The sequence below is a fragment of the Jaculus jaculus genome, chromosome 4 (genome assembly GCF_020740685.1).
Source record: "Jaculus jaculus isolate mJacJac1 chromosome 4, mJacJac1.mat.Y.cur, whole genome shotgun sequence".
Taxonomy (NCBI): domain Eukaryota; kingdom Metazoa; phylum Chordata; class Mammalia; order Rodentia; family Dipodidae; genus Jaculus; species Jaculus jaculus.
In genome coordinates this window covers 100,966,982-100,992,685 of record NC_059105.1, presented here as the reverse complement: position 1 = coordinate 100,992,685, position 25,704 = coordinate 100,966,982, and the positions used below count along the sequence as shown (strand labels likewise).

General features: G+C 35.3%; 1 protein-coding gene across 2 annotated transcripts in view; it reads right to left on the bottom strand.

The window, feature by feature from the left end:
* The window catches only part of Lrp1b (LDL receptor related protein 1B), a 2,087,209-nt gene that overhangs the window by 271,790 nt on the left and 1,789,715 nt on the right, over nt 1-25,704 (bottom strand). For both annotated transcript variants that reach the window (XM_045147485.1, XM_045147484.1), the window contains 8 exons: nt 21,792-21,905; nt 21,392-21,541; nt 18,867-18,989; nt 16,469-16,588; nt 8,532-8,660; nt 6,424-6,546; nt 2,407-2,547; nt 191-378 (listed from right to left, as the gene is read on the bottom strand). In XM_045147485.1, coding sequence (XP_045003420.1) covers nt 191-378; nt 2,407-2,547; nt 6,424-6,546; nt 8,532-8,660; nt 16,469-16,588; nt 18,867-18,989; nt 21,392-21,541; nt 21,792-21,905 — 1,088 coding nt within the window. The remainder of the gene's footprint in view (nt 1-190; nt 379-2,406; nt 2,548-6,423; nt 6,547-8,531; nt 8,661-16,468; nt 16,589-18,866; nt 18,990-21,391; nt 21,542-21,791; nt 21,906-25,704) is intronic.

Sequence of the window (25,704 nt, the reverse complement as noted above, 5' to 3'; positions counted from 1 at the left end):
TACTCAGAAGTAGTTTGATTTTTGAATTGAAGTATATGCTCACAATGTTTGTACTGTACAATATTATAATTTTCTTGAAAGTAGTCCTAAAGACACTTTACATAAAATATATTCATTCTAAGTTTTATAGTTATACTGGAAATAATTAGTTTTAATTATCTCAGATTCACTATTTTTGATGAGTGCCTACCTTGTAACCAACTGGCAGGTCCTGACAGTCTTGAGAACACCCACTAACTCTCTTACTCAAACACTCATTTATATGGCAGTTTCTTTCATCTGAGCCATCACCACAGTCATCAGTGTTGTTGCAAAGGCCTCCACTGGGAATGCACCTGCCATTTTTGCACATAAAAAATGAACTGTTGCATGACTGTTCTGGAAAAAGAAAATGAAACAAATGGAACATAAAGGGCATGCCATAATTTATAACACAGTTCTTGAAAACATTCACAAACATGATAACTTATCTGCCAAAATTATAATAAATATATGCACATAAAATGCTTTTCAGACAGTGTAATATTTTACACACAACTGTAGAAAACCAAGGACAAACTATGCCTGTGTTCAGCATTTTTGGTGAACCTACCTTTCCTGTGTAAATTAACAATCAAAATAAGTATTTACAGTAAAATTAATGGACTAATTTTGTCTCATTTAGGTTGTGAAGAGTGAGTTCAAAACAAAATAATGATTTAATATTTCTCTCAAGAAATATTTGAGAAATAATATGTCAGTTAAGAAACAAACTTAGATACAGTATAGATGGGTATGCCTAAATTCTTTTTCTTCTAGCAAATATAGCACTGTCATTTAAAATATTTTAGGTTCATTTATTTATTTGAGAGAAAAACAGGAAAAAAGGCAGACATAGAAAGAAAGAGAGGAAGAATACGAGAGAGAGAGAGAGAGAGAGAGAGAGAGAGAAAGAGAGAGAGAGAGAGAGAGAGAATGGGTGGGTCAGGGCCTCTAGTCACTGAGAAGGGAACTCAAGATGCATGTTCCACGTTGTGCATCTGGCTTACTCGGGTACTAAAGAATTGATCTTGTGTCCTTTGGCTTTTCAGGAAAGCACCTTAACTGCTAAGCCATTTCTTCAGCCCAGCATTGACATTTTAAAATCAGAGCAACGTAGGGATATTGATGATGAACAACAGTTGTTTTCAATATGGCTACAGAATGTCAGTCATTTTGTAGCTACCTACAACCAGATGACCAGAACATTACTCTTTAATTAATTTTTTAAAAGCCTATTAATATGTACACCTTATTGAATAAAAGTAATTTATTTTGTTCTAACATGTATGATAAAACACTTTCAGAGATGTGCTAAATCAAATGAATTTGGGTAGGAAAGTATTTGTACATATTCTGTCCTTGATTCTATTTAAGTGACAAGATTTTCTTTTCATTTTTGTCTATACACAGGATACAAGCAATATCTACATAAAATTTTAAATATATTTTCATTTAAAATTTAATTGCTATATAATAATTATATGAATGCATGCTACTTTATGATAATGTGATATTCTTATTAAATCTTAACTTTTTAAGTCTGAAGTTTTACATAAGCCTATATAGGGAAATTATTCTAATATAAAATATATTTTAAAATACAAACTAGGTGTAGTTCTGTATGCATGCAATTCTAGGACTTAGGAGGTAGTGGTAGGGGGATCAGCAGTTCAAAGTCTTGTCTGCCATAAAGTGAGTTTCAGGTCAGACTGCCCTACATAAAGACCCAAATCCAAGAGAAAGGAAGGAAAGAAGGAAGGGAGTAAGGGAAGAAGAGGGGGAGGGAAGGAGGGGAAAGGGTAGGAGAAGGGAGAGAAGGGAAGGGAAGAGAAGGAGGGAAGGAGGAAGGAGAGTGAGGGAGAAAGAAAGGAAGGAAGGAAGGAAGGAAGGAAGGAAGGAAGGAAGGAAGGAAGGAAGGAAGGAAGGAAGGAAGGAAGGAAGGAAGGAAGGAAGGGGGAGGGAAGGAAGGAAGAAAGGAAGAAAGGAAGGAAGGAAGGAAGGAGACAAATAGATGTGTTTGTTGGGTTAGGAAACAGGGTGGTGATTTACCAAAACTTTCCAAAAGAACTTCATATTATTTGGTACAGCCTTAAACTTCTAACTAGCCTCAAAATATAGCTACTAAAATGTTGTATAAATTCATCTGAAACATTACTTGTTTAAGATTTTCTATTTACTTTCAATTAATACCAAACTAGCAAAATTGTCATTATAAAAACTCTTCACACATTAGTATGGTGGTATATTTGTCTAACCCCAGCATACAGGAGGCTGAAGCAAGAGCATGACAGGTCTGAAACTTAAACTAAAACCCTGACTCAAAACTTAAAAATAAGACCATGAAGAGAAATGGAATAATAAACACAGTGTCACATATTTTGTTACCTGCACTTTTGCACTTTGAGTTTAGCGGTGCTTCATCAGAACCATCCGGACAGTCAGAGTCTCCATCGCACTGCCATTGCGTGTTTAAGAGGCATCGCCCATCAGCACAGCGGAACTCTTCTGCACTACACTGCCGGTATCCTAGAGAGGACGAGGTAAGTATTCTGACTCACTCCTGTTATGAAAATCAATGTGCCGTCCTGTTGTGGTAAACATGACCCAATCAAGCATGAGACCACACAGCCCTTATATGAGAAATAACTCTCATTCATTTTAGTTACAATTGCAAAAAATACTCGTGGTTTGAAATAAAAAATAAGGTTCAGAGTGGATGATAGCCACATGCTGGTTCTGGGAGTTACAGGTCGGTGCCCACAAAGAAAAGGAAGGAAAAGGTAACTAATATAAAAGAGTTAGAGAGAAGAGAGAGAAAAGAGAGAGAGAGAGAGAGAGAGGGAGAGAGAGAGAAGCTGTAGAAGATTAAGGTCAGTCTTCATCATACCCTCTTCAGTGTCTTGTGACTCAGGTGTTCGGAATTAAAGTTGGAAACATGATACTTTTACTATTTCTTGGTGAAGAAAGAGGACCGCACCATACCTGACCATGCCACCTCTCTCGCTATTTTCTTACAACGGAAAATGAAAATGAAGATAGAATTGTTCTCAAGACCGAGCTTTGTATCGTTGGTGGTGCAGCAAGGGAACATCTGGATGAATGGATTCTGAGTTGTAAAAGCAATTCTCAGAAGTTGTAATGTCACAGTTATGTGTGCAAACAGCATTCAAAATGAAAAGAAATTGTTAAAATAAAAACTTAAAAGTCAATTTATAGAGCAATGAGCACAAAACTATTAAAACTATCTTTGTTGAGTCTGAATTAGAATCATTAAACAACTTTATTAGTAAAATAAACCCATCATTTGAGAATGTTCATAGCTGTCTGTTTTAGGCCATGGCCATATTCATAATTTATTTTTTAATGTTAGATTTTACACTAAAGTTTTCCTATTGTCACCAATAAGAACAATCAATCTTATTAAAACTTGATAAAACTGAACAATTATTCTACTTTTAGTGGTAAAACTTTAGGTCTTAAAACATTATGATGACAAACCCAACACAGCAAGTACTGTATTCCAGTGTATTCCAGTACTGCCATACTGGAATAGTGAAACTAGAATGTTCCAAAGTATCCTTTTTCTTCATTCTCTCCACTACCTGTTCTCCTCAATCACCAATCCCATTGCCTTGTTGAGTGTATTCAGCAGCAGATGTCCACATACATCCTTCTATCTTAGTGCTTTTCTGTCTACTCTTCCGAAAAATGCTGCTTCTACTTACATACCTCTAGTTCTCTCTACAATCAAAATCTTTATCTAACATCTTCCTTCTGAAATTTCTCTGACAAATAAAAATATCAAATTCTTAAGTCTATCTAGAAGTTTATCTACATGGCTGTTCAGCAGCTTCAGACACTTTAATTACACAACTTTGGAAACAGTTCACTGGTTTCATATTCAATAATCTTCTTACAAGGCTTCTTTCCAACTTTTCTTTAGATGTTTGCCTCTTTTCTCCTTTGTATGGAAAATTCTTCTGCTTTCAACATACAATGGTACAGGTGAAACCCTTCATTCAATTTTTAGTCAGTCATTTTCCTTGTTGCCTTTTTGACATTGCACTCTTTTGTTTCTTATCATAACTTGGTATCTCAAGGCAAATGATTACCACAGGAACTTTACTTATCCTTATTGTATTTCTGGCCTCCAAAATTATACTTTAGGAATGGAGGAATTGTTTAGTGGTTAAGGCACTTGCCTGCTAAGCCAAAGGGCCTAGGTTTGATTTCCCCAAGAACCATGTAAGCCAAATGCACAAGGTGGCACATGTGTCTGGACTTCATTTCCAGAGACTGGAGGCCCAGGTTTGCCCATTCTCTCTCTCTCTCCCAAATAATAAATAAAAATGATAAAAATAATAAATAAAAATAAAGCTATACTTTAAAACACACAACTGTGATGGACAGTAGCATTTCATACTCAAAAGATCCAAAGACAATTTTTTACCTACATCATAAAAGCATCAGAAAAAAAAGTGACCCTTACCTTCTTATGCTACAAAGCATCACCATCCATAGCTATGGGCTAAAAAAATCATTTAATCCTGCCCATCCAGCTGCAAATGGATCCTTAGCAGGTTCCTTGTACCTTCCGTCTGATCAAAAGCATATTGCTAATCTTTAGAGCTGAGCCAGTAGCTTCCTAACTAGTTTATGCTTGCTTCTGGCTCTTATTCATGGAAATATTTCTTTCATTCTGCTGAAAATGACAGTTCTAGAACATAAATTTGACTGTGACATCCCACTCCCTTGCTTCAAAATATATGTTGGCCTCAGAGGCAAAACAATTAAATACAAATTATCTAACATTTTTTAATCTAGTGCTAATTTAAGTTTAAACTCCAGTGTAACCTCACAGAAGGCTAATTGCTATTCCCTGGCTGTGAACTTACAGGTCTTTATGAATTCACTATGTATCTGGAACTACTTTAGGTGCTTATAGAATTAGTCATCGTGGAATTCTCTTAACAACCATTAGAGTGAAATGGTGTTTCTATACATGTTCTATAGATGCATAACTGAGGTATGGGAAAAGGAAGGATTTCCCAAGGTTCTACAGTTAATAAGTAGATGTAAGAACCCAGGCTGGTTGCAGGGACTGTGCTATGGAACATCAAGCTCAATACCTTCCAGACATGACCCTCCAGCATTCATACTTGAATCTTTCATTGTCTATTCCAGGTATTTTTTTTTTTTCTCAGCTCTGATTCCACACACTGTGATTTTTATTCCTCTTTGAAAAAGTAAGCTATAACATCATACTGAATTTCTGATTTTTCCATTTGGGATTTCTTCTGCCTCATTTACCTCCATGCCAACCAAACATAATATCAAGTAGAAAGGATATATTCTACAACAAATACCCCTGCTTCAGACTGATACCTTGAATTATGAGTTAGGTTTTAAACTACCACATTTCATGAATGCCTCAATGTTGAAATGATTATGAAAACATATCCACTGATTTTAAACATCAAAGACAATGATGTAGATAGGCTCTGCACAGGGAGGGCCAGAAGAACATACTGAGTCTCCTGCCTTGCACGGGCACAAGCAAAGCCCATAGCTTTTCAACATACCTTTCAAATTTATTTTATTTTATATATTTATTTGTGAGAGAAAGACAGGCAAATAGAGAGAGCATATAGACATAGAGAATGGGCATGCTAAGGCCTCTAGCCACTGTAAACAAACTCCATACACAAATATTACCTTGTGCATATGGCTTATGTGGGTACTGGGGTATCAAATCTAGGTCCCTATGCTTTGAAAGGATGCAGCTTAACCACCAAGCCATGTATTCCATTTTAGTATTTCACAAAACACTGGCCTCATAGAGAAATTTTTCTTTCCTGGGCATTTTAATTGATCTACTTTTATTCACAAAAGTTATATGCATGCATAAGATATAGATTGTGGTTAAATAATATATGTAATATAAAGATATATTTGTGATAATGACATTAAATTAAGTTAATTAGCACATATATCAATAGAAAAACCAAAAGTAAATGTTAAATAATCATATTTTCATCTTATATTTTTATATTGTATATTTTTTCTCAATAAAATAATTAATGTAACCTGTAAAATTGAGTAAGCCAACCATGTATCACCTTTAAAGATCAAAGTTCTTTAAAATATTTCAAACCTAGGGCATTTTGACAGATATGCAATATGTTTGCTAATGGTATGAACATACTGCACACAAGCATGATTGGAAAATGAATGTATAATTATGTCAGAATGTTGTGCATAGCTTGATTGTATGGTACTGAGTTCACTATTTTTTACTGACATTAATAAACATGTTTGTTTGTATTATATATGAATTGCCAGGGCTATAGGAGTAAACTCTTAACTGAAGTTGTCATCCATGAGATGTTAGCACAGACTTACCGCACTGCAAGGACTCATCTGAACCATCTCCACAGTCATCGTCATGGTCACAAACAAATTGCTTGGGGATGCACATTTTATTATGGCACATGAAGGTATTTTCATCACATGTATTATTGGGAGCTAAGAAATAAATCACAAATAAAGTTACTGGAAGTCAATAGAATTCATGGAACTATATTTAATATAAATTCAGATTTATTCAGAAAACAAAAATGTGAATATTAAATATACTAGGTGAGATGATAGTCTCATGCATATATTGGAATGTAACAATGTAACATTTTGTACAAAGCATTAGTAAAACAATTAATCCAGACGGGCCTTGAAATTACAGCTCATGTAAGTTTTGCTTTTGTATTTACTTATTAGAGAGATAGAGAGGGAGAGAAAGAGAGATACAGAGGAAGAATGGGCACTCCTGGGCCTCTAGCCACTGCAAACAACTCCATCCACATGATCCACCATGTGCAGATGACTTAACCAGTGTTCTGGGGAAGTGAACCTGGGTCCTTAGGCTTGACAGGCAAGTACCTTAGCAGCAAAGCCATCTATCCAACCCTCACCTAAGTGTTTTGAAGGATGAATTCAAGTATTTGCATATTGTGAAAATAATCAGTATGTATTTTTTTCCTGCTTAATAAAACATAATTCCCTCAGACTTCCTGCTATTCTTTCCACATCAGTCATTAATATTAGTAGTTGTCAGTTATTCCAGGTCCATTGTTCAAAAAGAAGCAATGCTAACATCTTTTGCTGACAGTACTACAGGAACAAGTAGAGCAGAAAAATCCAATGTGTGTGTGTGTATGTGTGTGTGTGTGTTATAATCCAAAATCAATCATTTATTTTCAACATATTTCTTTTAGACGACTCTATGAAGTCACATAGGAACAGCATTAAAATTTGCCTATTGTAATCAGAATAGAATTCAGAGTTTTTAATGACTCCAACCTTGCACTGTGAACATTGATGTAACTCAAGTGAATTATGCCAATGCTCACACATAAATTTTTATTCTTAAAAACACAGTCCAACAGGAACTTATTTGGCATTAAAGTTTTCAGGTCACTTGAGTATAATTTTCTACATTTTAGAATAATTTATATCAGTACATATGTGGTCCAAGAGTGTTAATTTGCCTCCTAGTGTGTTAAATTTCTACGATAGCAACTGCATCCTGAGACCATCTGGACTTCCAAAATGATGTGCTGTGTTTTATTACGTAGCCCTCAGCAGTATTATTGACCTTTTTAGACACTCATATCAGTTTTGAGATCAAAGTATTATGTATTCTACTACATGGTGAATTCTGTGAAGGTAGTCTTGCCTCTAAATTTTCTTTTCCTTTTGTGCTTTGACTATAATTTAGACACGCTCACATCCACATGCATGCACACTTCTATTATGGCTCACTAGAATATTTTAAAGACTTAACAGGCCAACAAAGGGATGATTGGCAGAATTCACTTTCACATGCTGAGTTGAAGGACTCTTTTTAATAAATGATCACCTATTTGGTGCTGTGATCTGCATTCCCATATATAGTCCCTTACTCTTCCTGATCATGCAAAGGGATTTATCAAAAGTTTGTCTGTTGAGTAATTTCCTGAAATGACCTAGAGTCAGAAACTGATAAATTGTCTGACCTGAAAAGGTGTTCCTCTGATCTCTCAGCTGCATTCAACTATTGCCACACTATTTTTAACTGACCCAGGGGTTAATATGCTTTCTGTGAGACTAACAGGTTGTTTACTGACCTCCAAATCAGTACTTGTCTAAGCTGAAAATGACCATTTAGAGAATATTTGTAGCATATGATATAAAGCTTCCAAGTGAGGGGATTAATAAGAAAATACTGAACCTACCACATTTATGCACACAGTGTATTTATCCTGTCTCAGACATGAAATAATATATCTGCAGCCACTGAAATGGTTTTAAAATGGGTACCACATTGAGCATGTCAGAAGCATACTGAAAGTGTTGAGAATTGATGAAAAGTGTGACATGGAATGAGACAAATTAACATCTCAGTATGCTGCATCCATGTCATTTTTTTTTTTTTTTTTTTTTTTTGGTTACAAAGCCCCAGCCTATGTTCATACCACAGCCTGCTGTGGAGAGTTCATCACTTCCATTGGGACAGTCTCTCTCACCATCACAAAGCCAGTGCCGGGGCACACAGGCACGGGAGCCCTGGCAGCTGAACATGTCAGCAGCACAGGTGATAGCCCCTTAAAAAGAAGAGAAACAGACATTAAGACCACTGTGTTCACACTAGAAAATAGCTACCAGTCACATTGCCTGTCAAAAGAATGAGAAACAGGGAAATCTTGCTTGGAAGGAAGAGATCATATAATTCACAATCATCACATACCTTTTCCCGCTGATGTCTACATGTTTCTGTCTAAGAACACATTCTCTCCTAATTTCAAGTGTGATATTATTTAAAGCTGGCTGGTAAGAAAGTCATGTCTTTGTCTAAAATATGATGAAGCATAGAAATGGCCTAAGTTACAAATAAAATGACAATCATTTTGAAGGAACTGAAACTGTATAAATAATAAAAATAAATATATTAAAGATAATAGAGTTCTTACTACTTAGTATGTATAACTAATTAACATATTAACTCGTTTAGTCCTGTAAAAAATTCTACTCTGTAGAACTCCTACTTGTCTCATTGCCCAGAGTTCTGCATGCTAAGCTGGAGTCCACATCCCTTCTGGTTCCTAAGCTGTTTTATCCTTTTTTTTTTTATAAATTAATTAATTTATTTGCAAACAAAGAGAGACACAGAGAGATTTTTTTAAAGAGAGAGAGGTAAAGAGAGATGCACAGAGATAGAATTAGCACATGAGGGTCTCTAGCAACTGCAAATGAAATCCAGATGTCATGTCAATCCATGTGTCACTTTGTGCATTTGGCTTTGCATAGGTACTGGGTAATTGATCCAGAACCATTAGGCTTTACAGGCTAGCACCTTAACTGATGGGCAATCTCTCCAGCCTACTTTCCTTTTTTAATTGAGAATTTTATATATACACATACCATAATTTGTTCATAATCTCCTTCCATTGTCTTTGTCCTTCTTTCCCCATACAATTACACTGAAAACCTCCTGTTTCTAAGTAGTCCTTCTATTTTGATGTCTTGTCCTTTCAGTTTTTGCTAAAAAATGTGCTCCTAAATGTTAATGCTATGGTCATCCTGTTCCATCCTGTCCTATTGGAAAGAATAAAGCATGCTCTCTGCACTTTCATACATTAACAGAGCCTCCCAGCTTACTCTCTCGCAAGTTTATGTCTCATTTGGTTGAATGATATTTTTCAAAGAAATTCTTTAAAACAAAACAAAACAAAACTTTTGGTTCAGATTGTAATTTCAAAGGGACAAAGATGACTTTTCTTTTCTTCCTAATGTGAGTATAGGTCAAAGTAGGATCCTCTCTTGATGCTGGGGAAATGGCTCCATGTATATGAGTGCTGTGCAAGCAAGAGAATTTGAGTTCAATACCCAGCACTCTCTTCAAAAGTGAGTTGTAGGGGCTAAGAGAGATGGCTTAGAGGTTAAGGCACTTTCATGCAGAGAAGACCCAGGTTTGATTCCCAAGGACCTACATAAGGTAGATGCACAGGTACACGTGTGACTGGAGTTCATTTGCAGTGGCTGGAGACCCAGGAGGGCCAATTTTCTTTCCTTTTTTTTCTCTCTCTCTTAAATGAATAAATGAAAGTAAGTTTTAAAAAGCCAGTTGTGGCCAAAAAATGGTGAATTCCAGGTCCAATGAGAAACCCTATCTCAAGTAAATAAGTCAGGGAAAGTATCTTACATCCTTCTCTGGCCTCTGCACACAAGAACATGGGTTGTATACATCTGCACACACACACATGCATGCACATGCATATGTATATACACACATACACACAGATTCTCTCTTGATGTTTACCCCATGCTTTCTGTGAAACATATAATGAATGGGCCAAGATGGCGACTGCCTAGCTGCACTTCAGATCTTGGGGAAAGAAAGGCAAGACATTACGGGTTCACTGGGTCTTTTAGGGGAGAGCAATTTCCAATAGTTTGCCACTGTGAAGGTACAGAGGGCGGGGGGGTAAAACAGGGAATCACTGATTCCCTTGCGGGCAGGTAGCCCATGCCTCCCTGCAAGTAGCCGCAGCATCCATGGCAGCACCCCATGCGCCAATCAATCCCCACATGTGGAAGCTTAGACTCCTCCGCCCACTCGCTCACCTACTGCTCCTGCCACCACACGTTCAGCAAGTCTAGGCCCACAGCAACTGTGAAGCAAACTCAGACTGTGTCTGTTGCTTGCACCAGCTCAGGTGCCATCCCATACAGGTCTGACACAAGGGCAGTCCGACATTGTCCTGTTGGGGTGGATCCCAGTGTTCCCACACCAGAGCTTGGGCTGCTTTAGTCCTTGGTGCCTCAGTATCCCTCCTAGCTTGAACACAGGCAACTTTGGCCCATTACCACTTGAGAGATTGGGCAACTTTGGCACCCCAGCCAGGCAGTAGATCAGGTGGCTTTGGCAACTGAGAGCAAAAGCCTAGGCTGCTTAGAAACTGCCTCAGCCTGCCTCTGATTCTCACTATGCTTGAGCCCAGGCTGATCCACCCACCTAACTGCCCATACACTGTGATGGGCAGACCAGGGCATGGAAGAAATTACATGAAAAATCAAATGCAAGAAAATACAGTTAGATCACCCAGTCCTACAATGAACACTTCTAATCAAAACATGGAAGAGTCATTAGGTTCAGAACACCAAAATGAAGCTATGAGCAATGCAATCTTGACCAAGCTACTGTTAGAACTTGCATAAAATCAACAAAGGACCGATTATTGTTTGGATGCTGTGATCACTAAACTAGAACTAATAGATAAGAAAAAGGAAGGAATTAAAATAGAGTTAATAGATTTAAGGGAGAGTGAAAAAAAGAAGACCTCAATAATCAGGTGGCCATTCTAAATGAAGACATAAAGAAATGAAAGAATGAATTCCAGGAATTATCAAGAACATCAGAAAATGATGTGGAAAGGGAGCTTGACAAAGAGATGGAAATTATACACAGAAAAGTAGTAGAACATGCAAAACTAATTGAACTAGTCCATATTCTCTAGAAGCTCTCAAGAATAGAGTCAGCCATGTGGAGGATAGAGACTCTGATCTGGAAGACAAGATGGAAGAAACAGTTCAAGAGTTCAAAAATTTCAGTAAGTTCAAAAGTTCCTGTGAACAGAACATGAGGGAATTGTGGGATACACTTAAACATCCTAAAATCAGGATCACTGGAATACCAGAAGGAGAAGAAATTCAGACCAAAGGCATGGAGAACTTATTTAAAAAAATAATTGAAGAAAACATCCCCAGTCTCTTAAAAGAAAGGCCCATCAAGATACCAAAAGCCAACAGAATGCCAAACAGACTGGACCAAAGGCGAAACTCTCCAAGACATATTGCCATTAAGACTTTAAACTTTGACACCAAAGAGAAAATCTTAAAAGCAGCTTGGGAAAAACAACATACCACTTTCAAAATTAACCCTATCAGAATTACTTCAGACTTCTCAATGGAAACACTGACAGCTAGAAGGGCCTGGAATTAAACACTGCAAAGTCTAAAAACCTATGGCTTTCAACCCAAACTACTCTACCCAGCAAAAGCATCCCTCATAATAGATGATGAAAGAAAAACTTTCCATGACAAAACTCAGCTTCACAATTATATGAACTCAAAACCAAACCTACAGAGAGTATTTTAGGAAATACTCCACAGAGAAGAAATGAATAATCAATCTAAAATTGCAAAATTTCTAGAATTGAATGGCAATGAGAACATATCATACCAAAACTTATGGGACACAATGAAGGCGGTCCTCAGGGGAAAATTCAAAGCATTCAATACCTTCCTAAATAATACAGACAGATCCCAAATCAATAACCTAACCATCCACCTAAAGGCACAAGAAAAGCAAGAAATATCTAACCCAAAGAGTTCCAGAAGGAAAGAAATAATTAAAATCAGAGAAGAAATCAATGAATTGGAAACCAAGGAAACAATTAAGACAATTGACAAAACAAAGAGCTGGGTCTTTGAAAAAATAAACAAGATTGACAAACCCCTGCCAATTTGATGAAGCAAAAAAAGAGATAAGCTTCAAATTAACAAAATTCAAAAGGAAAAAGGAGAGATTACAACACACATAAGTGAAATTGGGAGAATTATCAGGACTTATTTTAAAAACTTGTACTCCACAAAACTGAATAATGTGGAGGAGATGGATAAATTCCTGGACACATACCATCTATCAAAGCTAAACTCAAAGGAGATTATCTCCTCAATGAACCCATCACACTCATGGAGATTGAAAAATAAATAAAAAAAACTTCCCCAAAAAGAAGAGTCCAGTACCAGATGGCTTTTCAGCCTAATTCTATCAAACTTTCATGGAAGAACTCAAACCAATCTTTCTCAAACTGTGCCACACAATTGGAGATCAGGGAAAGCTAAGCAACTCCTTTTATGAAGCTAGTATCACCCTACTTCCAAAAGCAGGTAGAGATGCCACAAAAAAAGAAAACTACCGGCCTATTTCCCTGATGAACTTAGATGCAAATATTCTGAACAAAATCCTTGCAAACTGAATCCACCAACAAATCAAAAGCATTATCCACCTTGAGCAAGTGGGATTCATCCCAGGAACACAGGGGTGGTTCAATATATGGAAATATGTCAGTGTAATACACCACATAAACAAGGTTAAACATAAAAACCACATGATCCTTTCGATAGATGCAGAAAAGGCCTTTGACAAGATATAACATAACTTCATGATCAAAACATTGGAGAGAATTGGCATAGTTGGTGCATATCTTATCATTATAAAGGCAATATACAAAGCTCCAAAGGCCCAAATAATACTTAATGGAGAGTGACTGGAGGAATTCCCATTAAGATCAGGAACAAGACAGGGTTGGCCACTCTCACCTCTGCTTTTCTATATAGTACTGGAAGTCCTAGCTTAAGCAATTAGATAGGAGAAGGAAATAAAAGGGATACTCTTTGGAAAGGAACAAGTTAAGTTAGCGCTAGTCACTGATGACATGATTATATATGTAAGAGACCTGAGAGACTCCATCCCAAAACTCCTGAAGGTACTTAATTCCTATAGCAAAGTAGCAGGATACAAAATCAATGCACAAAAATCAGTAGCCTTTCTATATGCAAGTAACAAACATATAGAGCAAGAAATAAGGATCATGGTCCCATTTTCAATAGCAACAAAAAAAAAATTAAATACCTGGAATAACATTAACCAAGGAAATGAAAGATCTATACAACGAAAAAATAAAAACACTCAAAAAAGAAATTGAGGAAGACTTGAGAAAATGGAAATACCTCCCATGGTCCTGGATAGGAAGAATTAACATTGTGAAGATGGTAAGCCTACCAAAGACTATATATAAATTTAATACAATTCCAATTGAATTCCCTGTAGTGTTCTTCACAGAGATAGAAAAAATGATTTCAAATTTCATATGGAAAGACAGAAGGCCTTGCATATTCAAATATATCCTCAGTAAAAGAAATACTTCTGGAGGCATCACCATACCTGATCTAAAGCTATATTACAAAGCCATAGTAATAAAAACAACATGGTACTGGCATAAAAACAGGAGTATAGACCAATGGAATAGACTTGAGGACCTGGACTTTGGGTCAAGCAACTATAGCTACTTGATATTTGACAAAGGCCCAAACAATATAGGCTGGAAAAAAGACAGCATCTTCAACAAATGGTGCTGGACAAACTGTATAACTATATGCAGGAAATTGAAACTTTATCCACACATTTCACAATACACTGCACTTAAGTTCAAATGGATCAAAGACTTCAATAGAAGACCAGAAACTCAACTAGTACTGGAAGAAAATTTAGGAAGTACCTTCCATGATATAGGAATGGAAAAAGACTTCCTGAACAAAACCCCAGTAGCTCACAATCTTAAACAGTCACTCAACCAATAGGACCTCATGAAGCTGAAGAGTTTCTTCACAGACAAGCATACAATAAGCAAAGCCAATAGATTTCCCATAGAATGGGAGAAAATATTTGTGGGTCATCCAACTGACAGAGGCCTAATCTCTACAATATATAAAGAACTCAAAAATCTAAACAGTAAAAAGTAAAACACCCCACTCACAAAATGGGACAAAATGCTGAACAGGCAGTTCACAGAGGAAGAAATTCAAATGGCAAACACAGATTTAAGAACATTTTTATCATCCCTAATCATCAGGGAAATGCAAATTAAAACAACTATGAGATTCCACCTTACCCCAATAAGGATAGCAAACATTAAAAAATCAAATGAAAATAAATGCTGGCAAGGATATGGAGAAATAGGAATACTCATCCACTGTTGGTGGGAATGTAAGATGGTACAACCACTTTGGAAAGCAATATGGAGGCTCCTGAGAAAGCTGACTATAGAGATACCAACAGACCCAGTTATGCCCTTACTGGGCATCTACCCTAAAAGCTTCAAACCACAGACCAGGGAGATTTGCTCAACCATGTTTGTAGTGGCTCAATTCATAATAGCTAAGAGCTGGAATGAACCCAGATGTCCATCACTAGAAGAATGGATAACTAAGATGTGGTATATCTACCCAATGGGATTCTATACAGCAGCAAGAAAAATTGACGCAATGAAATTTGAGGAAAAATATTTGAACCTGAAACTGATCATTCTCAGTGAACTTACCTAATCATAGAAACAACCGCCACATAGTCTCACTCATCTACAGCACCTAACCTGAATCTACCCAAGATACCTTACATACCCAGCAAGCATGTCATGAACTAGACACTAGGATGAGTGGGGAAGGTGGGGAGGACAACCCAGGGGTGGGAAACACAAATGTAGACCCAAAAGGCAATGGTACCATAAAATTCTATATTCTAAAAGGCAGACCAAATGGCTGAACCTTCACCAGGCCCTTAGAGGGCACACCTGAGCGACAAAACACTGGAGAGGGTATAATGAAGACACACAAGTAATAGTCTACTATTTGTAGATATCATTACCTTATGTTATTGAAAATTTTACTTCAGCTTGAGTGTTATTAAACACTCCTTTTGCTTCTATGATTCTATGGTTGTGACATAAATAGCTAGCCACACATAGGAAATATAGAGGTGGTTATAAGTACATTAGCTGTGTGCATACTTTTTGTGTTATGAATTGTGTTCTCTCATCTCTAAAAGGATGATTACTAGGAGTAACCAAGTAGTATTGCTATAGTAAGTGAAGAATATAAGGTTAAAATAGAAAAAAAATATCAAGTACCTAATTAGACTGATTAATAGGCAGGTCAATAACTTGATTGATTGAATAATTGTAAAAATAAATAGCATATAGATTATTTCATTCATTTACCTCTAAAAATTCTGTAATATTTCCATAGTAACTGTTGTTTGAACAATTGCTACTTTTAAAGAGAAATCACATTGTTTTTATATTGCAGCATAGTAGGTAAATATAGATGTTTAACACTAATACTTCCAATCTTCTAACTGCTGAATTTAAAAGGGCATTTAAAAATTATGCAATTTTATTTCTTATTTAAAATAACTTAGCAGTAATGATCTCTTCAAAGTGCACACACAAGCAATGTAGGTGGTTTGTGACAGTATAAATTTGTATGCTAAATTTTGAGGGAAAAATCAAAAACATAAAACTCAGGAATCATACCCCCCAAATTATCATTTAACCCAGTTAAAAATCAGTGAAGTCTACTTTAAAGAAACGTTGAAAACTAGATATAAAATGGATAAAATTATTCATTGTAGTAATAATTGGAGAAAATTCTATAAATTAGCTGTATATACATTTAAAAATGATAAGCTTAGTGCAGTACAAAAGTAGTTTATTTGTACTCAAAAATGATCATAGTAATTAAAAATTGGCTAAAACAAGCATTTATTTGGAATATAAAGGAAGCAACTCACCACAAATGTCATCACTTTCATCTAGCCCATCCCCACAATCATCTTCTCCATCACAAATCCAGTGTTTAGAAATACATTTTTGTGCAGAACAAGCAAATTGGTTCCAAGAGCAAGAAGAATCTAGAAGATATACCAGGTCATATAAGGAAGTCCAAGTGTAATAAGTTTTGGAAGTTTCCTGCATATGAGGATGGCTAAGTATAAAAATATTTTTTAAGCTACAGAAAAAGACTTTCAATGAGATGATATTTAGTTGAACAGATAGATTTGTTTGTCATAATTTGAACATTCTATAAGTAATACATGGACCAAAATAGCAACTGCCAATAGCAGTTTATTAATATATGTAATAATCAGGAGTCAATTATAAAAGAGAGCATAGGTGAGGTACTCTTAGATTTCACAGACAGAACATTTTTATAGCCTCCTAAAATTAACCACACTGTAATAAAACAGTCCAAACTCCTCTATGACAACTCTATATAAAAGTTTACCATCTTGCACATTCTCTGTGTCTTTGTAGTTTACACACTGTGTCCTTGCAACATAATTCTCACAGAGCTTGCCTTTGAGATAATAATTATTACTATGGCTACTCTCCTCTAAAAATAGTCTTGGGATCCATTCTTTATAAATATGATATATCTGGATATAACATAAACGCTTCATGTGTGGTTTATAGCATTTTTTAAAATTTCATTCCACCATTGAAATAATGAAGAAAAAAATAAACTTAGGAAGGTAAAAATGTGGTAGGCTGGCCAGCAAATATTTCCTTTTTGAAAGGTGTGTTCACTAAAAGGACTTTAATTTGATGACAATACTCTCACAACTAACACATTCATAATTTTACTTCTGTGTTTGAAAGTACTAGAATTTGTAAAATTTCCAAATTCAACTGAATAGTGTTTTGTTATAATATATTATGTTTTTATTAAGAAAACACCTCATTCATTTTCAAAAGAATTTTTTAAAAATATTTATTTATTTATTTGAGAGCGACAGACACAGAGAGAAAGACAGATAGAGGGAGAGAGAGAGAATGGGCGCGCCAGGGCTTACAGCCTCTGCAAACGAACTCCAGACGTATGCGCCCCCTTGTGCATCTGGCTAACGTGGGACCTGGGGAACCGAGACTGGAACCGGGGTCCTTAGGCTTCACAGGCAAGCGCTTAACCGCTAAGCCATCTCTCCAGCCCCAAAAGAATTTTTTTTTATTATTCCACGTCAACCTTTATTCACCCTTCTATCCAGTATATTGTTTTATCACATGATATCTAGACATAGAATCCTCCCAAATGAAATTGTTCATAACACACATTATTGTAAATTCACCAATTTGGCTTTAATTCTTAAAGTCTGTTTAAATATTTCATTTCATTTAAAATTGGATTAGTTGTTAGTGGAAAAATAAACATAAAATTCCTCTGGGAAAAACAGAAGGAGGTTCCCCTATAATTATGAATGAATAATGACATATTTGAAGTGTTCTGATATTTTTGAACAGAATCTGGCTCTAATGTAATGACATATAGGATCTTAATCAAACAAAACACACTTCCTCATTTCATGATGACATTTACTTTCAGGAGAATTTGACATTTCATAGATGTATTTTTAATCTTTTCCCCCTCTCTATTCAGCACAATATATGCTAGTTGTGTTATAAGAAAATAGTGCTTTCCTGTAGGAATTTATTTAGCCAGTGAATCACAAAATTTATTAATGTTCTAAAATGAATTTTAAAATACTTGCTTGCTTTCACTACGTGAAGTGAATATTCACACACACAAATGACTAATTAACAAGTATTTAAAGAAACAGAAATCTGAGTATATTATTTAAAGATATAAAAGACAGGGGTTATGAATCATTGGCATAGTGCTTACCTAGAATGTGCAAAGCCCTGGATTTGAATCTCAGAAACATAAGAATCAAACAGAAATTTTCATATGGGACTATTCAAGTGGTTAAAGCAATGGACTACTAAAGTTACATATAATTAATAAAAAGCTAAAATATAGTTTAAATGCCACAAAACATTAAAAAAATAGAATTAAGTGTGTATGACAAATCTTTAGTGTTCCTATCATAATGTAATTATGATACCACATGAAAATTTTTTTAAAAAGTAAGGAAATTAAGTTATATTGTTTTGATCAATGGTGATAACTTTCAAAAAATGTTCAAGGTTACAAGGCTGAGGTAAAAGATTCTTATCATTGTTATAGCTGCTTCAATTTTACCTTATTTTTATTATTTTTTATAATTTAATAAAATAAGTAATGTTAAAATCACTTAGAAATATTTTGCATTAAACCCCTATAAAGGAAAATATCAGTATATAAATAAAAATGACATACATGGCTAATAAATTAAAGCAAAATGAATGTCTTACCACAGTGGAATTCATCAAGTCCATCCTCACAATCTTTCTGACCATCACATACCCAGGTATTCAAAATACATCTTCCACTAGGACAACCAAAGTAGTTCTCCTCACATTTATGTTTTTCTTGAACTGTGATAAGATATAAAATGTAATGCCAAATAGGTTAACTTTAAGGACTTTGCAATGTATGTTTATAAAACATGAACACTATAGTCTTGCAAGATAAATAAGCAAACAAAAAAGTGATTAGATGTTCTCCTAAAGAATACCAATGTTGTGAAAACCAAGGTAAGATTAGGAACTATCATTGTCCATAGGCGATGCCTCAGGCCTCACACATGCTTATGATTGAGGACTGGCCCTAGAAATGGAGGTCACTGATAGAAAATCTAACAAAATCAAAATGGTGTGGAGATTAGGAGGTAAAAGTAAAGGAGAAGAATGACAACACAAAACTATTCATATCCACTTTGAAATTAATTGTACATGTATGGCATGTCACCTTGGCCAATCTCTGAAGGTAAAGTGCAAATTTAGTTCTGCACTTGCCCTTTATTATGAACATGCTTTGAAAGGAGTAAACCAAATATTCTCTGTTGTAAGAAAGAGAAATGAATTACAACAGAATCTCTAACATTTTACTGTGCTGGGTTGCAGCTGCCTGGTAGTATGTCTGTTCGGTATATGTCAGGCCATCAGCCCAATTTTCTGTACCATAAATAAATAACAAATAAAATAAATGCAAATTTATTATAAACTCTAAGAAAACACAAAAACAAAAGAGGTGTCTTTCTATGATCATTTTTAAGTTTTTTATTTATTTATTTATTTTTTTTTGCTGTTAAAGCCTCATTATTAAATATAACTGCTGAGTACAAAAATACTACTGGATTTATCTCTTCATTGGATCCCATCTGTCCCCTGGGTCCTGGGGGCTTAAATAGATTTAGATGTGCCTGGCTCAAAGTCAACCAGCAAGTGTACCCTACAGTTTATTTGCTAATCATAATTCAGAGATCCATTATCTGAGCTTAAAAAAAAATCCCTGTTTTATTTCTGTGAAAAGTTAAAAACACATTTTACATGAATTCATCATGAAGCTACAAAGTCTCCTGTATACTTTATGGTTATTGGGAAGCAATGTCATTGCTATTTGATACATAACCTGACCTGCTCCTGGCATTTGGCCTGTCTGCCTGTCTGCCATAAGCCTGCATGAATATCCCTTGCTCTCTTACCAAATATGAAAATTACAAGTTCTTATTATTGCAATAACAACCTTTCACATAATATATTAATTCTAGAAAGAGACAAGTAAAATAAACAGAAACTAAAATATCAGTGTAATAAATATCCATTTTGTGTTACCTTCAAGAAACTTTCAAAAAATCAGTTACAGCCATGGTCAGTGAAAGAATGTGGTATTGAAAAGTTACCTTGACACACTAGTTGCATAAAGGTAAGTAAAGATGTTTCTCTACTTCTTGAAACTATTAGTATATTTAAAATATACCAAGATTTTAAAAAATGTGATCTGCAATGAGTTATAGTGAAGTTCCCCAAATGTCTCTACTTTCTCCATGATACTGTTTCCTTTGTGAAACCAAAGGCCTCATGCAAAAGTGACATCATAGAATAAGTGCTACACATGAACAAGAGTGTTAAAATTTTATTTCTTGCAAAGGCAACTAATTGTAAATTACTGTGAATGGTAGGTTCCGGTAATTGTTTATGCGTTTGTATAATTTGGAGAACAAATTCCCACAAAGATTATTTCCTAAAATATTTTTTAAAAATTGACATGCCAACAAAATATAGATCAGAATGCATGTTGTTTAGCATGAGGGGAAGCAAATAGAAATATGATACCAAATTCCATAATGTGCTAATTATGCTAATTTATATTTGCTATTAACCTCAGTAGGCATATTTTCTGAATTTTGTTTTGTCCTCAATTTGAAGCAGACATGACTTTTCCTAGAAGACATTCTCTATGAAAGCAAATGGCAAATGGTGCTTCTTAGAGCTTAGGCAGATGAAGACAAGGAAGATGAAAATATACCAATCAAACAGTGATCAGATAATAAAAACCAGTACCAAACCTTATGCCAAAAATTGTGTTACTTAAAACAGCTTGATTCAAAACATCAGTGTAAAATCCTAATCTACAGTGAGAAGTGTCTCTCTCCTTTTACTCTTTGAATTGGCATATTGAAATTTATACTATTTCTGTTGAAGCTTTACATATTACACACTTTAAAGATTTAATCACCAATTTTAGAAGAGCTAATTACTAACTAAATATGAAAACAATATTCTGAACCGAGGACAGATTTCTTGAGTATCATTTTACAACTCATTTGAAAGATGTTATGGCATGCATGGAAGTTAATAGTTACTTTTAGTCTATAGCACATAAACATTCATCGCAGTCAATGAATGCTATGAATGGAAATTAACTAATTCTTTCTGTAAAAGTAGCCAGATTTTAAACCTTCAAAGTAAGGTCTGCTTTTCTTTCTCAGAATTACCTGGGCACTTTAGTTCATCTGAATAGTCCCCACAGTCGTTAGATCCATCACATATCCAGGTTGGCAGAACACACAAGGAGGTAGAATTACATCGTATGAACCCTGTGGTTTTCACTCCAAGTTTGTAAAAATATGTGCAGTCTGTATTATCTATAAGGATACAAACAAAAATAAATGAAAAACACCTCATTTTCAAAGATTATGAGCCTTCTATGTAGGTCATAGAGGCAAAAAACAATCCTTAGTTTTATTTGAAGAAGTAAATATGTAATTATCCTACAGAACAGGGGTTAATTACAAATCAGTTCTGGATGAGGTTCAGGAAAAAGTTGGACAGTGTTCAATCCAATGCCAAAAGGTGTCCAGGCATAAAGGAACTAAAGGAAGTGGAATATCTTACTGCAGTTCTTTTCATCCGAAGCATCTGCACAATCTATGTTCTGGTTGCATCGTGCTGACCTTGGAATGCAAGTCCCATCTGCACAGCGGAACTCGACTGTGGCACAGGTTGAAACTAGAAAAGACAGCAAATAAATACATGGGTAGATGAGACAGAAAAAGGCCTCTGGTTTTCATATTTTTTAGCATTGTAACCAATTGATGAATATTTGAGTTTGTTTTATGAACTCTAGGAAATCTGATGTGAAAACCCTCTCCCAACTCCCACCTCAATATGTTTCTCATATTTCTTCTGCTCTCATACAATTCTTCCCTAAGTGGTGATTTTCTATCATGCTGAATTGCAATTGCCAGTTCATATATCTCAAGACCACTGTGTGGTAGGTTCCAGTAAAGTAGGGATTATGCCTTGGATTCTGTGATCATATAGACCTATCATATAGCTCTGAGGTTTTTTTTTTTTTTTTTCCATCTTCTACAGCAAATAGTAAGGACCTGAAACAAATTTCCAATAAAATGATTACTGAGAAATTCCAATCTTGTTGCTAACAAGAAAGGACATTTAAACCTTCAATGGTAGTTGCAGAGAAATAGGGAAAGGGAAAGGGTGGGACTGATACTGGGTTGAACAATGAACATTCACTTTGTTACAGGCAGCAATTGAGAATAAATAGAGAGCCATCAATGCATGGCAGAAACATAAGTAAAGTATTTCTTAGTTATATTGTTGTTAAAGAATTGCTTTACAGTTCTTTACATGAAAGTACATTTCAAAATGCTACTTAAACTATAAACATATTTTGCCAAATATCTTATTCACAGTCATGTTCTTTTCTTATTGCTTAACCATTCATAACCAGAGAATAAAGACCAGGGACATATTATGAACAGGTGTTCAGAATGCCATATATGTAGATTAACTTAAGTGAGACTCTAACCCACTTTTAACTTTCCACAGGCTGACTATATTAACATACAACCTGAAGGGCTGTTTGACTCTGCAGCTTCTTAATCATGTTGATATTTTGAAGTACCTATTTAATTACAAATAGAAATTATACAAATTGTAAATGTTTAAAATGCAGTCTTAAAATATGCAAATCTTACTCAGGGGTATGCCTATCATTTGTATTGCATATTGCACTTCTCTTATTATCTTTAATTGTATCTTAAAATTGCATACTTATTTGGGCTTAAAAGATGATTAGAATAAATGTTTTATTTTCAATTTGTAATTGTAATTGCTTCATTATTTTCTTTGTTAAAAATAACATATTACCATGTGAAAATGATAATTCCAATAGCATTAGAGATAAATTCATTGTTCCAAAACAGTAAAAAGATAAGACTTCATGTCATAGATAGTATATTTCTTTCTAGCACATTTCACGTCCTGTTAATCAAACTACAGGGTAAATGCATAACCCAGAAGGTAATCATGTCAATCATTCATTCTTAGTTCACTATACACTCTCATTAAGTATATGCCAAATGAATTCTTATACCTCTTTGTTTATAAAGAGTATGCTTTTTCTGTGAAGTAACATTTTAGACAGTTGTAATGTTTCTATGAATGACCGTAATGGTCTATCTAACAAAGTGTATGCAAACATGAAGTAATGTAGGAACAATTGCATCCCAGCATTTCACCCCAAGCTTCCAAAGAGGATCCTCCATGCTGGTGTTCAGAAAGTCTGTCTAAGTGCATGATGATGGCTGATACCAGCTTCACCAAGAAAGCAGCACTTATAAACACGACTTTCAGATTGTGAAAGAAAACCTGGTTGGTTAGGGACTTTGAAATATAATGTCAACAGCTCTGGTAAGCTCAGGATAAAGAATAAGTTTTGAAGAGTGGAAAGGTGGGGCAGGTCATATGTTTTGGAGTGAATTTTGGAGTAAGACAAGACAAAGAGGAGGTCAACACTGAATATAATTAATCCTGTTGACAAGAGATAAACTGGCAGAATATATGACTTGCCAAAGTGCTCAAAATACCAGCATGGTATTAGAGAAATGAGTGGGGAAAGCATTTGACATATTTAAGTGGTGGTAAAATTGTAAGCAGTACGGCCAAGATGGTGGTAGAGGTTAACACCTTCTTCATTAGCAAAAGGTAATAGTCTCGTAGCAGAAGAAATCTGTGTACTATGGTTTATATATGAACTATCCTCCCACCCTGAAAGGCCCTTGCATTGAGTATGTGGCCCTCCTCTTATGGCACTGGTTAAAAAGTTGCCATGTAAGTTTTAGGGGGCATTCTCTAGCTGGACAAAGCAAGTCACTGAAGCTTGCCTTTGAAGGCTACTGCTGCACAGTCTCTTCTGATCAAGTGCCTCCTCCATATTCTCCACTGCCATGAGTCCTTCCTCAACACGGGCCCAGACACATGGCTCCAAGAACTATGGACTTATTCCTCTGATGTCACAGCCAAAATGAATCTCTACAGCTTTAAGACCTTCTCCCAGATACTTTGATCATAGTGATAAGAAAGCCATGGAAATAATAGAAACTTATGAAATCAGTAAACAAATTGTCCCTTGTCCAAAACAAACTTCTTTCTGCTGACTGCTTCAGCTACATTCCTTCTGACTTTATTTTGGTCATTCTTATATTAAAATTTATTTCACCCTTAGGGTGATTTCTGAGGGTGAGAGATAATGCAATCTTAATTTGTCAGGTGAATATGAAACTTTCCTGACAACTTTTCCTCAGGGTAAAATTCTTGAATAAGAGAATAAAGAAAATAATTTTGTCCAATACAGATAGGCACATGAAAAACACTCTGTTTTTCCCTCTAGATTGTCCAAAAGAAAAAAAGTTGGCCTACAAAATGAGTGAAAACACACTGTGTCCACACACAGAATAGCAATGAGAAAGCACAAAGTGAGACGTGACAGAGCTGCTGGATCAAATGTAGAAGCTAGAGTAAAAAAAAGTGAAGCTACTTTCTCCTTCACATACATGCTTCACTTTCCCATTTCTTCCTCTTTCTTTTTACTATGGCAATTAAAATCTCTAACGAATGTGAAGGATGTCAAATGGAATGGAGTTTCTGTTGTCCACTGGATGCTTCTTTAAATAACCTAAGTGTCAACTCTTTTTGTCCAGCTTAAAGCAAAGCGAAGCTGACCAAACAAAACAAGCAAACAAAAACCATTAAGCTGGCTGTCATCTCTCTCCTCTGTTTACTTTCAAACCACAAGTTCTCTTTAGTTATTTCATTACTGCTTAGGTTCCAAGGATATGCAAACACAGAAGAAATTCTAATTTTCTTCTGCAACTATGTTTATCTTTTCTTTCTATTTATAGAATTGTTCAAAGTTTTCTTTGAGCCCATACAATAATAATAATAACAACAATAATAAACGCATCAAACAACAACAAAAACATAGGACAGTTTTTCTCCTTGAGGCAGCCCCAGAACTTCTGGCTCTCGGGTTTTACAAAGCATCCCAGTGGCCCAAGGACATTCATGTTCTCCCTGGAGAAGCAATTTATACTAATCTCACCAGGAATAAGGCACTTAACATGCCTCCCTCAGTCTATTCCCTCAACCTGTCGCACAGCCATAAGAGGAATACAGCATGATGGAGTTTTTGAACTCTTCATATCCCTTCACATATACTGAGGTCTGAGCTCTCAGCAATGAAAACACTAGCATTAAAGAGGCAACTAATAAAAGTTTGATGAGGATTTGTGATTTTTTAATTTTCCTCAAAAAAAGAATGACATAAAAAATAAAATTCCTTATAACATATATGTCCTCACTATATGTAGACTTTGTAACCTTGTGGAATTAAATAAAATAGTATTAATCACCAGAGATTCATAATTTACAGAAATACATATGTAGCAACAATTTAAATAACTTAGAGATAGCTTCTCTTAGCCTCTCAACAAAGACTATCAAG